The sequence below is a fragment of the Pithys albifrons genome, chromosome 4 (genome assembly GCF_047495875.1).
Source record: "Pithys albifrons albifrons isolate INPA30051 chromosome 4, PitAlb_v1, whole genome shotgun sequence".
Taxonomy (NCBI): domain Eukaryota; kingdom Metazoa; phylum Chordata; class Aves; order Passeriformes; family Thamnophilidae; genus Pithys; species Pithys albifrons.
The window spans coordinates 40,198,971-40,214,498 of NC_092461.1; the positions used below are offsets into that span (position 1 = coordinate 40,198,971).

General features: G+C 44.2%; 1 protein-coding gene across 4 annotated transcripts in view; it reads right to left on the bottom strand.

Moving 5' to 3' along the window:
• Positions 1-15,528, bottom strand: part of NTAQ1 (N-terminal glutamine amidase 1) — a 38,313-nt gene that overhangs the window by 13,705 nt on the left and 9,080 nt on the right. Inside the window, exon 6 of one of the 4 annotated variants that reach the window (XR_011697706.1) lies at positions 423-593. Coding sequence is in view for 3 of the 4 variants with exons in the window: in XM_071553884.1 (XP_071409985.1) it covers positions 12,896-13,029 (134 nt within the window). In the remaining variant the exon portion in view is untranslated. Of the gene's footprint in view, positions 1-336; positions 594-12,736; positions 13,030-14,919; positions 15,328-15,528 lie in introns of those variants that run through there. The other 3 variants (XM_071553888.1, XM_071553884.1, XM_071553885.1) reach the window with 3 other exon arrangements.

The window sequence follows — 15,528 nt, forward strand, 5'->3', positions numbered from 1 at the left end:
TTCATCATATCTCAAAGAGAAATGAGCCCTTATGTCTAACAAAGCCTGTGGTCACATGGAACTTGAGCTCATGAATCTGTACTCACCCAAATACAGGAGTGATTACTGCCCCAAAAGAGATCACTAGTGCTCACACTGATCTGAGACCTTCAACTCCAACTTGTGGCTTAGAAAATGTTTTTCTTCTGGACGTGTTATCCAAGTAACTTTGATTTTTTTTTTCATCTTTCTCTTTTTTTGTCAGGTACAATTGCCTCTCATTAGTGTCAGTACTGCAAACAGTCTGACCCAGGCTCCTGCTCAGAAGGAATGAGAGTAGGAGCCCATGGAAGGCACTCCTAGTAAACTGGGGAAAAGCAGTTGAAAAGGCAAATATGTCTCGAGTTGGAGCAGAAGTTAGATGGTAAAACAGAATTACTTACCTTGCAAAAGCTATGCCAGGTTTGGAAATAAGTATAAAATGCAGATGCTTTGTTTTCAGTCTAATTTGCACTGTCAAGTAAGGTATGCTGGAGTGGTTCTCTAAGTCTTTCTGTAGTTATGCTGTGACTCAAGTCTTCAGTTAGAGGGTTGCACTCCCCAGACAGAAGTCTCTGGAAACATAGGAGGAGATAGTTGACAACATCACCAGAGCCTTTTAAACAAGGGGATGAGGAAGCTGTTATTCAGACACGTTTCTTACTAAAACTTTCTGAAAAATATTCAACTCTACTTATATTAATAGACTGAATGTGTGAAGACAATCCTTTAAGGGGATTGGAGGATCTTTTTTGGAATATACTGCGTCACTAAGGTCTGGCTGTAATTCTTCCCATTTTCACGTTATTGCTGCTTACCTCCTCCCTTTTAAGAGTACTCAGGAAGAGATGGAGAGGCAGCCTGAAGCACGCGTGAGGTCCTGCCCTGATCAATGATAAAAAGTCACCCTTTGTAATTCCTTGGAGTGCCCTCACTTTCTGCTTAGATCCTAACAAAGAAGTACAGTTTGGGCAAAAAGCATTTTGAAAACTACTTTCACAATGAATATTAAAATTATGACTCTGATTTGCCCCACCTTTCCCTAATCCTCATTTCTGCTTCCCTGCTTTACAAGGCAGCTGGGATGAACCCCAGTGAACCATGTAGGGGGTTGATGTATTTTTGACAAAACCAAAGCTGCTCCTGTGATCAAAACTGGAGAGAGCTGTTTTCTAAAAAGTTCTATAAATAACTATTGTGGGTTCAAGGGCCTTTCCTAGGCTGGAAGGACACCAGTTCACCCCTCACCATTCTTGATGCATAGTATACAGCACTTTCTAGTGGAAAACAAACTAGTGTCTTTTTAATATGTTTTCCTTGGATAGTTTCAGTCCTGGTCAGCGCAGGCCTTGAATGCAGAAGGCAGCACCCACAGGTTTGTGTCCAAGGTGGCAGGTCCACCCCAGTGCCCCTGGAGGTGCTGCTGCTTCCAAGCAACAGCTGGAAGTGGGTGGCAGGACAGGAAAGGCACCCACTCCCAGCTTCACAGGGTGAATAAACAAACTAACCTCCAGAGTTTGCGTTCATAGACAGAGAAACACAGCACAGGAAATGTGAGTTCCTCCTTGTCGCAGCACACCAGGAATTTGGACTTATTTTAACAGGGCTTTTGAGCATTGGGTTAAGCTGATTCTTACCGGCATTTATTTTTGTTCTTGAAGTATATAAAAAATTGTATCCCTGTGGGTAATCTTTCATGTGAATGGTGTATGTGATAAACTGTGAGTCGAAAAGCTGCCTTGCTCCCTGTCTGTGCCCTGCGCCAGCCTGGGGTGAGCTGCAGTTCTGTTTTCTCCTTGCTTTGCCTCCATAGGCAAAACTCACACTTTTGTGAGGCGTTTAGCTCATATTCCAAACCAGAAATCTCCTTCTCTCCTTCCTCCCACTGCAGTGTGGCAACCCAGCTGGTGGGAAGTTCAGAGGAGGCTACACAGCCATGGAGGGAAAATTGCCTGGCTTAACCTGGGGCCAGCCTCTAGCCCAACCATGACCTAGCCTAAGGCCCTTTTGGGTCTGGTCATGACTGTACAAGCATTTAAATGCTGTGCTAGGCTGGAACCCAACGTGCTGTGGCCTTGCCTTCCCACCATGTGATGCCTCTTGCTACCAAAGCCATCACTTTTTCCCTTGGGGTTTGGGGCATCCTCCTCAGCTGGGCCTGTGGTACATTTTGTCCTTGGGTCTCCCACCAGAAGCTGACCATGGTTTTTAAAATAGGTTCTCTCTTAAATTACTTTTTCCTTATTTTTTATAGCTCTCTCACTGAAGTGGAATTTACTCTTTCGGTTTTTTTTAAATAGCTGGAGGTGTAAATCCAGACAAATGTAACTCCTGAGAGGGGATCAACCTGTCCATGCCATGGCTCAGCAGCGCCTGTGTTGCTGCTGGAGTATATAAAGCAACCAGGAGCCTTTTTAATCCTCTGAAATTGAAGTAATTTTTTTCTTACTTATAGAAAATTAAATGGTTTTCATTTAAAAGAGCTGGCTCCTGGTGTTAGGTAGAAACCTACAATCTTACTCTTACCACACACTTTTATATTTAAAACCTCTATTTTTAACCCAATGGTGGGATTCAGGGTTAATGCTTGTTAGATCTGTGTCTAGACAGCTGTGAAAAACAGGAAATGAATTACATTATAGTACGAAAGGAGAATTTAACCTTTTCTCTCCTCGCTAACACATGTGACTGGGGAAAATATGTTACAGCAGAGTATTTTGGAAAGTTTAAGGAAGTAGAAAAATGAGAAGGGAAAAAAAAAAAGCTGGGTTTCCTCAAGGCCTCGTGGGAATTATTTCACAGAAAATAATGCGCCAGACTCTGCCCTCAGCTACACCCGGGCAGTAATTTGTTTCCTCTGGTCCCTGTGGAAAAAATGCATTTTATTATTCCCTGCTTATGCTGAACATTCAGAAGAAGGAAAAGCCAAGTTAGCCAGTTTCACACACATGCACAAGCACGTGAGGCAGCTGCAGGAGAGCAGTCACCGCACACCCCCTGCCCTGCAGCACACAGAGCCAGGCTGAGAGGTTCCTAACAGCACCTTGCATCCCTTCTCCTCAGGCTGCCTAAGGTTTTTTAAAATATTTACAAAGTTATTTATACTTTCTTTGAATTAGAGACTGCAAAAATGCAAAATTCCCTTTCTTGGCCCTCGAGGAAAGTAAGAGCCTGAAGGCTCATTGGCCCCAGGCAGCAGCACAGTGATACTGCTCTGGCTGCTGACCCACAGGGTAAGACCCCAGCTTTAAAGGGCTGTTGCAATGAACCCAGAGCGTGAATTAAGCCTGAACTAATGTGGACAGCTGGCCAGCTTGTAAAGACCTGAAAAGCAGAGGCCTTGGGTGCTCTTTACCTACTTATCCCCCATTCCCTGCAAAATAGCTCTTTTTGGACATAAAAACCATCATGATCACAAGTTGTGCTGCAAGCATCCTCAGACTGCTTCTGAGCTCTTTCCTTAGATCCCTAATGTGCCCCCTGTGCTGTATTTTCAAAGCTTCCTCAACCCTCCCCAGACGCTGGGAAGCTGCAGAGGCACCAGGCAAGCGCCTGCTCCACTGCAAAATCACTGTCCTCCCCCAGATTCTGCATCTCCCTCTGCCTGTGCCTGCTTGTCCCCGAGGGTGCTGCGGGTCCTCGAACCTGATCCCACTCACCTCCACCAGGGACAGTCTTTGCCCGGATGGGTGCTATTACAAGAACCCTCTTTTATCTTGTGCACAACTTGCCTCCTTCATCTGCAACTCTTTGCTGGAGCCAAATGTTTATGCTCGCCATGCACACTGTCAACTGGCCAGAAACATTAATATCCTCATGGCAGAGCAAAAAAGCCTTCCCAAGGATCCTTCACACTGCTCAGCCTGGGCTTTCCACCCCTGCCCTCCTGGGACCCCCACTGGCTTCAGTGGCTGCTGGGCGCATGGAGAAAAGGGATTAGGTCCTCCCAAGGACTGTTTATTTGTTTAGGTTTATCATGATTTCTTTTAATTTTGAAGGTGCATGAATGTGAAGTGTACAAATCACTGGAATAATACTGTAGCTAATTTTATTGCGTCTTAAGCACCATCCAAAATGAAAAAAAACCAAACAAGAAACAACTCTCCCCACAATGGAGCAATCTAAATAAAGCTTTTTAAGCAATACAATAATTACTTGTATAGCTGTCAATGTTTCCACTGCCAGTTTGTCGTCCTAAAAGGAACCAAGCTTTGGCATAGTTTGTATCAGAGAAAAATAACATCTTTAAGTGTTTCCAAGGGTGTATGGGATGAAGCAGATTATGGGAATTAAAACAATGTGTGGTAAAATGTTGGCCTAAGAGCCTCCGAAAGAGCCTCCATTTAGCCAGATTTACTTGCCCTTGCTTGTGCCAGAGAGGGAGGGAGCAGAGCAGGAGATCTTGCAGCATTTCCACCTGAGCCAGGTGGCAATAACCAAGTTGTGGGTCCTCCTGGTGAAGAGCCAACTGCTAATGGGAGCACTGGGGATATAATTTAATCTTCCCATTGCTAATGCCAAGGTGGGCTTAGCAAGCACAGGAACCAATACCCACCGCAAACATGCTGCTGTGGGAGGAGCCGTCTATATCCGTACGCATGGAGAGGCCCATGCACACACATGTGCAGATGGACAGACACAAGACAAAAGCTGCCTTTCTAAAGTCTTGCTCTCTAGTTTAAGGAAGGTCAGTAACATTCTCTCTGCTTGAAGAAGAGGCTTTAGGACATGGCTCATCTTGCGGCAGGGAGGGAATGTTTCTTCATTAATCATGAATCTCTTCTGTTTTTTCATTGGTATCTTCTGCCTGATGAGTACAGCCTGCTTGACAGTCAAGAACAACCAGGAATGGTATTTGATTTACAGAAGAGGTGAAAAGCTGAATAGAAAAGGATACAGATATTTCAAGGATCCTCATTTTGGTCTCTCTCCATGACCACACATGTCACCCCTGAGGTCTCTTGGCACTGGAAACTGATGGAGGAACCCCAAAGCTCCTCTTGCTGGCCAGGATAGGTTCCTGTAGTACCCTCTCAGGTATCTCAGGAAGCCTCCATCCCCTTCTCACATTACTAGATGAACTGCATCGGCTGAGATCTTGCATCCCACTTAATATTCAATCACCCTTTGCCCTCATTTTCTTAAGTAGGCAGTGAAACCCTAGCTAGCCTGTGTGCCCCAGCACAGCAGTATTTTATTACAGACAGCTCAAAACAAAGCTTCCCCTTGCCAACCCAGCCGTACTAGTGGCAATACCACTGGTGCTCCATAGATCATTCTCCCCCAGGCATTAAGCAGCGTGTTACAGTGTTATTTGGGAGCAGGTTCTCCTGCACTATGTGGGCTGGGCAGAGAACCTTACAGTAAGATACAACAGTGCCAGCTCAGAGGAGACCAAGTGTCAGTGAAGAAGGTAACACCTCTTTTGGACCCTAGACGTGTGCTTTTGTCACTTGTTGGGCCTCAGATGTGGGCAATCTCCACGTGTGTTTTTTTGCCATGGACTCCACCTGCTGAGCCAGGGCATTTGCTCACTGAATGACCCCAAATAATCCCAATTTCTGAATATTTCTGTAAGCCTAGCAAGCACCCTTGCTAGATTGAATGGGGCTCTGAGCAAAATGGTCTAGTGGAAGCTGTCTGTGCCCATGGCAGGGGGATTGGAACTAGATGATCTTTAAGGTCCCTTCCAACCCAAGCCATTCCATGATCCTTTGATTCTACGATCCAGAGTAGGATGGTAATGTTTTGCTACCTCCATCATCTGCATTGCCCCTGCAGAGAGCCAGCAGTGGGAACACCATGGTCCCTAGCAAGGCCTGGGGACCTGTGTCCATGAGGCCATGGCTGGCTGAGCCATTCCACAGCTGTGGATTTCCACAGCAGCTCAAACAGTAAGGCCAGAAAGATTTCACTCAGACTCTGTGCCCTGGGAAGGGCAACTGCTTTGGCCCTGCTCACACAGCCCTTGCCCTCAGCTTGGAGGAAACTAGGGCTTTGCCTCTCTGACAGATCTGACCTCCATACACAGTGTGAGTGAGCATGGAGAGGCTGCAGAGCAGGGGCTGCTGGGACTGCGTGTGGGTCTTCTTTGCTGGGAACAAAGCTCCTAACTTGGTCTTTCAGATATCAGAAAAACCAGGCATGGGGTTTTTATTCAATAATTATCAGATAAGTTAAATGAGAATGACAATTAAGTTAACAATCTACCTAGTAAAGCATCTCTGACAAATATTGCAGAATCACAGAATATGTTAAGTTGGAAGGGATCCACAAAGATCATCGAGTCCAACTCCTAGCCCTGCACAAATACAGCAGGTAGGGCACTGCAAATCGCCTCTGAGTCACTTCTTACCAACCTATTGCTGGGAACAAAGCAGGGGGACCACCCTGCCAGTGACCCCTGCCAGAAGTAAGGCTGGACCCCACAGTATTGGTTATTTTGCATCTCAAGGCTGAGCTGTTCGGGCTCTGCTTACTTGGTAGCAACTTCACAGAGGATGCATTTCAAAACAACTCTTGGCCAGAGACATACCTAAGCAAATTAAAAGGTATTTTTAGTACTTTTAACAAAGCAGATCAAACTCTGCTTTTGCTGTACTAAGACAATTTCATGGACTTTGCTGGCAGCCCTGCATATTCATACCGAGTAGAGGTTACTTGACTAAACAGTTGCATTCACTTCACGCATAACAAAAACATAAGCGCAGATAAACACTGGTGGAATTCCTGACTTACAGTGGGCAGTATTTTCTTCCTTGACAAAGAAACAGCATCACGTAGCAAGGAAAAATTACTCTGAATGCCTCCTCCGCAATTCACGATGACTCTGTTTTTGTACTGGTATAAATATAATTGTGACCATTTCATACAGCAAAGTGCTCTGTGATGGGAACGGTATAAATAGTCCAACTGATTACACTCGCTATAAACAAGGACTGGCAACCCTTGCTTCACCCCAGCAGCCAGAAGCGGTGAAGCAGTGGGAGCTTTATGGCTAAATGGTTAAAAGCCGCAGCAGAACATTTTCTAGGGATGGCTCCAAGCTGGTGTGCTGCCATTTCAGCAGTCAAGCTGAGACGAGGGGAAGCACGTCACCACAATTGCATACTAAAAAGAAGGAAAGGCTGAGATAAGTACCATCTTCTTACTGTGTAGGCTGTTTGAAAAAAATAACATATAATGATTCCTGCCTTATTGCAGTGTTTGGGTTCCAGATATAGCCTTGCATGGGAAGGCCAGTATGATCCTGAACCAGGACAAATGAGCATTTCCTGCTTTTAAGTAATATAATGTCAGGAATCCAGCTCATTGGAAACACCCTGCTCATCTCCCTCTGTGCCAGCCAGACATTTGTCATGACTTTCAGGTGAATAATACTGTTTCACCTGGACTTTGTGAGTGACAGTTCACAGCTCAGGTCCTTAATGCTTATTTTTATGACCACAAAATGAAGCTTGGTACACCTCACGCCTAGGAAGTGGCTTTGCTCACTCAGAAACTCAGGGACTTGCCAGAGGCCTTAGATAACTAAGATTTGTTTTAACTGCCCTCAGTATCCAAGGTATTTCCTACTGTAAGTATAAGGAAACACTTGGGATACTTAAGCAACCATATTTGTTTATCTTAGGTCAAACTGAAAGAGATTTTTCAGAACCACTACTGCAGCTGCACTTAGCTTGCTGAAAGGATGCATTTGTACAGAGTGCTTTACTTTTGACTCCATGATCACAAATGAAAACCTTCCCAGAGAGCTGAGCTCCACATGGAAGTGGGCATAAACCTGGGCTGAAATTTCTAGTCACTTTTCGGGTATACTTCATTAACTTTGGCCTCAACTGGGCCAACTTCTGCATAAGCAGGAAGCCAGAAGGGAGAAGAAAATCACCAGCATTCTCTCCCTCAAATTTCTGAGTAGGTAATTACCTGAACGTGTGTTTTATGTCCAGACAGGTTTTGCCTTGAGAGGAGATGACAATCTCCAAGCCTGTGAATCCAAAGTGTCATATGAGGGCAACCCCACCAGACCTGGAGCCATCTGCTCCGCTGGGTGATGCATGAAGTGATGCTCTGCAGGTCCTCCCCTCCGGCAGCATTGCTTGTGCCAGGCACGGGGAACAGCCACCCCTGGGTCATGGACAGTGTCTCAGTAATGGTTCTGCCAGACACCTGGTGGGAGCTACCTGTGACTACTGCAGGGACACAGTGGGACTTCCACACCTCACTCCCATTCCCTGGTGCAGCTTTCTCAGGTTATTCAGTCTACAACCCTAATTTCCTGAAAAAGTGGGTGAAAAAAACATGAAAAATGATAAAATTTGGACTAAACTCATTCTGACAAAAAAACAGCAAACAACCAGACCCCAGAGATGGCCATTTTACAGTAGATGCTTGGAGATCAATGCTGCTTCAGAGCACATCCAAGGCTCTGGCTGGACAATGAGAGTATGAGGAAGCCATGCAGGTCACAATGTCCTGGGCAGGGCCCTCATCCTGGAGTTTGATTCATACAAATGCACCCTGGTGTCCCTTTGCCTCCTTAATAGTCCAGATCAGTTTTGCAGCACCCAGGTACCTAAGTTTAGCCTCAAAGTCCATAAATTGATAGCAAACAATTGGTCCCAATGGGTTTTGGTAGGGATTGTGAATGCCTCCCCAAACTGGCATGTGGTTTGGATGCTGGTATATAGCCCTTGATGCATAGGAAGGACTTGGAGGCTCAGGCAAGCATGGGCAACAGGTAACCCTTCAGCCGCAACTTTGTGAGATACAAATCACCTCTGCAGTGCCATTGAAATTAGTCTTTTTAAACTGTAACAGCTACCGACAGGACCGAGTGCCCAGGAGCCCACCTCTGGCCAAGTGTCCCAACCTGCACATCGACTGAATGCTGACTGCTCTCTCTGCTGGCCAACTGAGAAATGGGATTTTCACAAGACAGACCTGGTCACATACAAGTTTGGAAAAATGCACTGGCTAAGCAAATGCATGACAGAAAAAAAAGTATTTTTTTCCTGAAGTCCTAAACAGGTGAATAAAAGAGGTTAGTTTTCAAATAAACTATATTCTTAAGTTAAAAGCAGCAGCAAAGAAGAGAAAAAGGCAGGAGAGATGTAGGTGTTCCATCTCATGCTGCAGTTTACTGCTGCAATAGTCTGATGGAGACAGGAGGAACTATTTGTGAGACAGGATGTCCTCCTCATTATAAGGCAGTCAGGGTCCTGCCCTATGATGTCTAGAAGTAAAAGTGTTGGAGAATTTCCAGTGACAAACAGAATACAGACATTGGGACACAGTGGGATTGTGAGTAACTGACCTGGGGGCAGGTTTCTCCTTGCTTTGTTCAATGCCTGACTCAAGGGTTGCTTAGTCCAAAAAGGCCACCACTTAAAGGCTCTCAGCACATAAGGACTGTAATAACTGGACAACAGAAAGACATCAGTGTGGAAAAGGACAAGGTAAAGAAGGCTGAAAGGGAATGGAAAGCTAAGCTGCATTAAGAACTCATTATACTGAAAGTGCATAAGCAGCACATCTTTGTCCTGGACACACTGGGACAGCATCTGGACACAAAGAAGATTAAAAGTCTCAAGGGCTATGGACAACATGGAGGGTAGGTGAGCACATGCAGATCCTGCTGTGCCAGTGCACCCCAGCCAATCAGCCTTGCTGTAACATCAACACTTTCATACTATTTCATATCTGATAGTGGCATAATCCCAGCTCCCCTGCATCAAGAAGTGAGGCTCTCCCTCCACTACATCACTGTGGGGGCTGCACTGGGCAGCCTGGAGCTGTACCTGAGGATAACCGAGTCATGACCTCTTGTACAGTGCATCCCACACATAGACATATGCCTGAAACTTAGGTGTTATACATCAGTGATCACAGAGCTGATAATTAGTGATGTCTGGCAGTGGAGTTGCCTCCTTGCCATCAGTTTTACAGTGGCAGCTGTTTATACTCCTGCAGGCACACGGCAAAGTGGCTCTCCATTGCTCTTCTGCCTGCAGCTTACTGTGGTGCTCAGTGGGAAAACCACACTGGTGAGGCCACCTCATGTCAACATGAGGTGACAGTAGACAGGTTAAACACAGCAAGTTCCACAAAATAGTCAGGACTGGGGTTACTTGGAGAGAGGAGACCAAAGAGGGGAGGGAATTCACTTAGTCCCTCTGATGGGACACCAGAACTAATCAGCCTTAGAAAGCAACTGGTTTTTGCTAAATTACAGTGAAGCAGGTAGCTCCTTTTTGTATTCAGGGCCCTAAATAAGCACTTGATGTATTCCTAAATTCTGCCCTTCTGATAGCAAATCTCCTGAAATGCTGATGAAATGCTCCCAGGCTTGAAGGACCGCAGAGACAGCATGACAAAATCACTGTCCTCAGCACAGAAAGAAATAATTTTCTGGCTTCTACCCTCTGGAATGCAAACTTTTTACAAGAACTACAAAAAGGCTGTTAATTACAGAAAAGCTATCATCACACATATCCAGAGTGCTACATGTAAAATTAAGCACCTGTTCAGAATGATTAGAGAGAAAAAGAGACTCTTCACATTGAATTTTTTTAAACTTGCATATTCTGAATAATGTCACTATTCTCCTTCTTAACAGCCTTGATGCTGAAACCAGATTAAACCAGGCAGAATCTTGTTCCTGACCCCCACTAAAGGGAGTGTGTCATAGATTTCAGGCACCGGAAACCAGCTGAGGTTAAATCAAGTGACACACTCAAGCAGGGAGGGATGAGAACCTAATGTTCTGTAACAACTTAAAGGGTCTGTTGAGCAATGAACACGAACTATGTGTATATGAGAATCAATCATTTGAAGGGTAAGAAGTGCTTAACGTAACCCATTCATCTAAAACAGATCTTTTCATTCTCACTTCTGCCGTGTGTAACCTGGGCATTGGGTTGGCATCTGCACAGATCTGAGCAGGCAAACTGCTGCTGCTCTGCACAGTCACAACCAGCCCTAACATCACTCAAAAATACTAAGTAACATCTTCATTCACTCAGAGTATGCCTGCCACATCAGTGTCATGCAGAAAAGAGCTGCTATTTCATCCAAACACTGATAAATGAAACCTTTAACCCACATTTATCTGGTTAAATGCAGAGTTGTCCCCTCTCAGGAGGGTTCTGCACACCAGTTTATCAGGAATCCTGAGTTTCATCATCTCAATCTCTTCTCATGAAGCTGATTCACAGCGATGGAAACTGCAGATCAACTCTTCCACTCCACAGCTGAGTGCCCCAACAACTGGCTTCCTATCCAGTCTGTGCTGGCACCCAAGGAGTCTGTGTGGTAACAGGCTCTCTGCACAGCCAACCAATTGTGCTGCATCTTGCCATGGAACATTTAAGTTCCTATATTCAGTAGCCCTTACGACACAGAAAGAGATGTGTGGATGAAGTGAATCAACTCCACAGTTGTTCAACTGGCTGTATCCACTGCCAACATACTGAGTAAATTCCCTAGAACTGATGGCACATACAGTAATACAATATGCATATAACAATACACCTACATAACGGTAATATGAGTTTCTTGTTGGTTTTATATTTTTCTGTACTTACAAATAAAATGATCCTTTAATACTTAAAACCTTTACTGTGCTTTTCCTTATCAGGACTGAAGTCCATCACAGATTGTTTATTGTAGTCTCAATCCCACTAAGTTTCCAAGGCCTGACTGGATAAAGTCCTGAGCAACCTGGTCTGACCTGATTTGAACAGAGATTGGACTAGAGACAGCCTGACCCTTCTAACCTGAATTATTCCTCCAGTCTGTGATTCTGTGATGTGCTAGTGTGCAAAGTAGAACGGGTCCAAAGCCAAGAATTAAATATCCCATCTTAGCCTGTTTCTGTAATTCCCTGCTTAGAGCACTCCTCTAAAATGTGTGACTGCTTCAAACTGCTGATCAGCACGATGGCTTTCCTGGGACGCCCTGCAGGGATGCAGCTTGGTATCACCTCTAAGGATACTCAGCAGCAGGCGACCCTGATGGGGGAAGCTTTCTCATTCCCTTCCCCCCAGCCATATGGCCCTGCTGCTTTCCTTACACCAGCAGGAGCAGCTGTCTGACCTCATGGCAGTCTCAAGGAGCTAAGAGGGAGGGAAAAAACCCAACAAACTTTCCTGCTTTCTGTCAGTTTAGCTTCCTACCCCTGGATTACAACAGAGACAATTAATACTAAGTGCAAGAAGATGGGAGCAGGTGAGAATGCACAGCCACATGAGGAGCAAAAAACGCAAATTCATCTTCCAGTAATGTCAGCACTGAAACATTAAACTGAAATGGCAGGATTTAATCCTCCCTTTGTACAGCAGTGAAACCTGGATATTTACCTGGTATTACATAGTGCACAGGAGTTCAAGATTGTACTATTACATCAATGTTCCCTTTAGGCTTCTGCTAAACAAGGACTGATCAATAAAGCTGGTGAGTAAACTGAGATGCACTGTCTGCTTATATAAGTGACAGAAATCATAACATGAAGAAAACATATTTTATCACACTTTTAAAATGTGACAACATGGAGTAATTTGAGCTACAATGTTCAGTATTTTATGTGCATGTTTTTCCAAAAGCTTTCTTACTGCTCTTTTCAATTTGGGCACGGTAGATGGAAAATCAATATGCTTATGGTGGGATGTCTGCCTTTGATCTGACATTAAAAAATGAGTTCACTCTTACATAATCAAAATAGAAGTTTTTATTCAGTTCATGGTATTTTTGACTGAGTATTCCATTTTTCCAAGTATTTATTCCATGTACAGAAATGTAAACCATAAATACAATGTAAGAGCAGCAAAACAAAACACATTCATTCAAAACAGAAGCAGGAAGAACTTCTTTGTTCACTTCACTGTTCTTCCAAGGAATAGCTGTAATCAGTTTGTCTGCCAAATCGATGCACAAAGTCTGGAAGGGGGAACACTGAGCCCCATCCCACTTCAGGATTCATACTGATGAAATCATCCAAGTTCATCTTGGAGTCTAAAGGACCAGAAAAGGAAAATATTTAAGGTCCTGATGCAGATTCTGTAGCACAGATATACATCTATCAAGAAAATGCCCCAAACCTCTCTTTGACAGTTCAATTCACTCTGGCAAGATATTCTACAAATTGTATGGTGCTACAAAAACTTGTTTCCAGTCTAAAACATTGCTTTTGCCCTGATTCCTCTCTCTGCCTATGGAAGTAATCACATTACCAGATCAGTAGGCAGTCATTAGAAATCAGTATATGTAGAAGAGTAAGATTTTTCCCTACATCAGCAGCCTAGACGGATCAAGTAGCATCACGGAACTGGAGCACAAATAACGACCAACACAGGAAACTGCAATGCAACAGGTGCTCAGTCTTCCTGCATTCACACAAATGGGATTACTCAAAATCAGGGGAGATTATTTCTCCATTTAAATTCTGAACTAAAGTCAAGTGAGTCAAGTTTTGCACTGACCACAGAGGAACTGGATCACAGCAGCAGTCAGAACTGGAAGTTGCTTATTGTCTCTCAGAAGTTGCTTAGCCCCTTGGCAAACCTACAATTTGTTACCCCCCAGATTATGGTATTTGCTCTCCCTCCAGCCCTAAACTCTGCCCTCACTGTACACCAGCCCACTGCAGGGCAGAATATGCAAAGAGGAGGAAATGTCTGACCTAAAATGGCCCTTGGCCTAGAAAGATGCTCAGGCAAAGAAGGGCACAAACCTAGGCTGGGGACAAATACTTCAATTTGCTTTTTTTGTGAGTCCAGAACAAAACATAAAGTCAGAGCTTAACTGCCATGATTTCAAGAGAAAAGTAACCATGACTGCTCTTTGACAGTTTAATCTGTTCTGTCACCTGCAGGAGAGCTAGAAACCATTCTGCCCCATTCGTGGACTCCAGAGAGCACACAGGAAAGTGCTGGTATGAAGTTTTGGGTTTAGGTGCTATATACATCCCTTTTCTGGAGCTGGACCAGTATGAGCTTTGCTGACTCAGAATCATGCTGATCAGAGGTGCTCTGACTACAAACATCTGTGGGCTTGTAGTTTTAGGTTCTCACTGATGACATGTGCAAATAATCTTTTTAAACACCCATTAAGTGAAAACTGAAAGGGAAGGAGTTTAAGGAACTGAATTGCAAAGCCACTACTGTAACAGCTTTACTTTATGGATTTACTGTTAACAGCTTTTCCCCTGTGTAAGTATTTATTTTAACATGGATGTGTGCATTTAAGGATTAAGAACCAAACAAGAGGAGGCTCTAATGAATAGATTATAAAATCTAAAGGATGGAATTTGCTTCAGCTTCAAAACCCTTGTGTAATTAGGCTTACCATTACGGACAGCGTAAGCAAGAAAGGGAAGATGGTGTTCGGGAATCCCAGACCCAGGAGTCCCAGCCATAATCCAACCCACAAAGGCCTCTCTTTGCACCACACCTACACTACAGTACAGCTTTGTGATTTGCCTAATCCCAACTCTCACCTCTTCTGAGGTCTAGCCCCTAAATCTTCTTGTTAACCTGTTTGAGCTCTGCATATGGAAAATCCTTTTGTCCAGCCAAACATCGTCCTACTGCCAAAGTGACTCTGGCAGAACATGGACAATATCGCCTGACTGTGTGGGAATTTAAAATAGCACAAGCTCAGCAATTTGCTGTCATAGCTTAAGCACAATTAGTAGTGGATAACAGCTCTTGCTTGCTGGTAGACTGGTAAGTCTGTTTTTCAGTTCCAAACTTGACTTTTCCTCCCAGACATTTTTGTTTTAAATTAATGTGATTCTTCATATATTAAAATGTTAAAAAAATAAATATTTCTCTGCTTTATATGCACTGAGCATAGCAGAATAATTTCACAGAACTGTTCTGTGAATGGCAAGGCAGTCCAAAGGGGATTATTCCAGTAGTTACAAACACAGCTGCTGTCAGCAACCAGGAAGTTCCTGTTACAATGCCCAGAGGAAGCGAAATATTCTCTTAAATGCAGAAGGATTGTGACAGAGCATAACACAGTCCATCGGGGAAGTTTAATGAAAGGGAAAAAATGTTTTACCAAGAGCAATGGTCTAAGAACCAGCCGGTAGATGGCACTGGAGCAGCACGAGAGTAATCCACAGGGAAAAACTTAGTGAGACCTCTCCTGCTCTATTGGTGTAATAACAGTCTGTCTACGCCGCTCCTTTCTCACGGGCTCCATCTAAAGGCCGTGCATGTCGTATTAGACGTTACAGCTTCAGGAAACAGCTCGGCAAAAATGCATCTAAGTCCTCTACCCGAAGCAGATGAAGAGTGATGAACACTAGAATTTACAAAGAAGACATCTGGATGCTACAGTTGACAAATCAAGAGGATTTTTCCACAAAAGCAAGGAGTGTGTATTACGCATTTTTACAAGATCAGCACTTTTTTTTTTTTTAGGATTAACATTACACTTGCAGTCCTCCTCACGTGCTGTGGCTATTATACTGGCTTGCATTTGTGCATGCTCAGAGCGTATCTT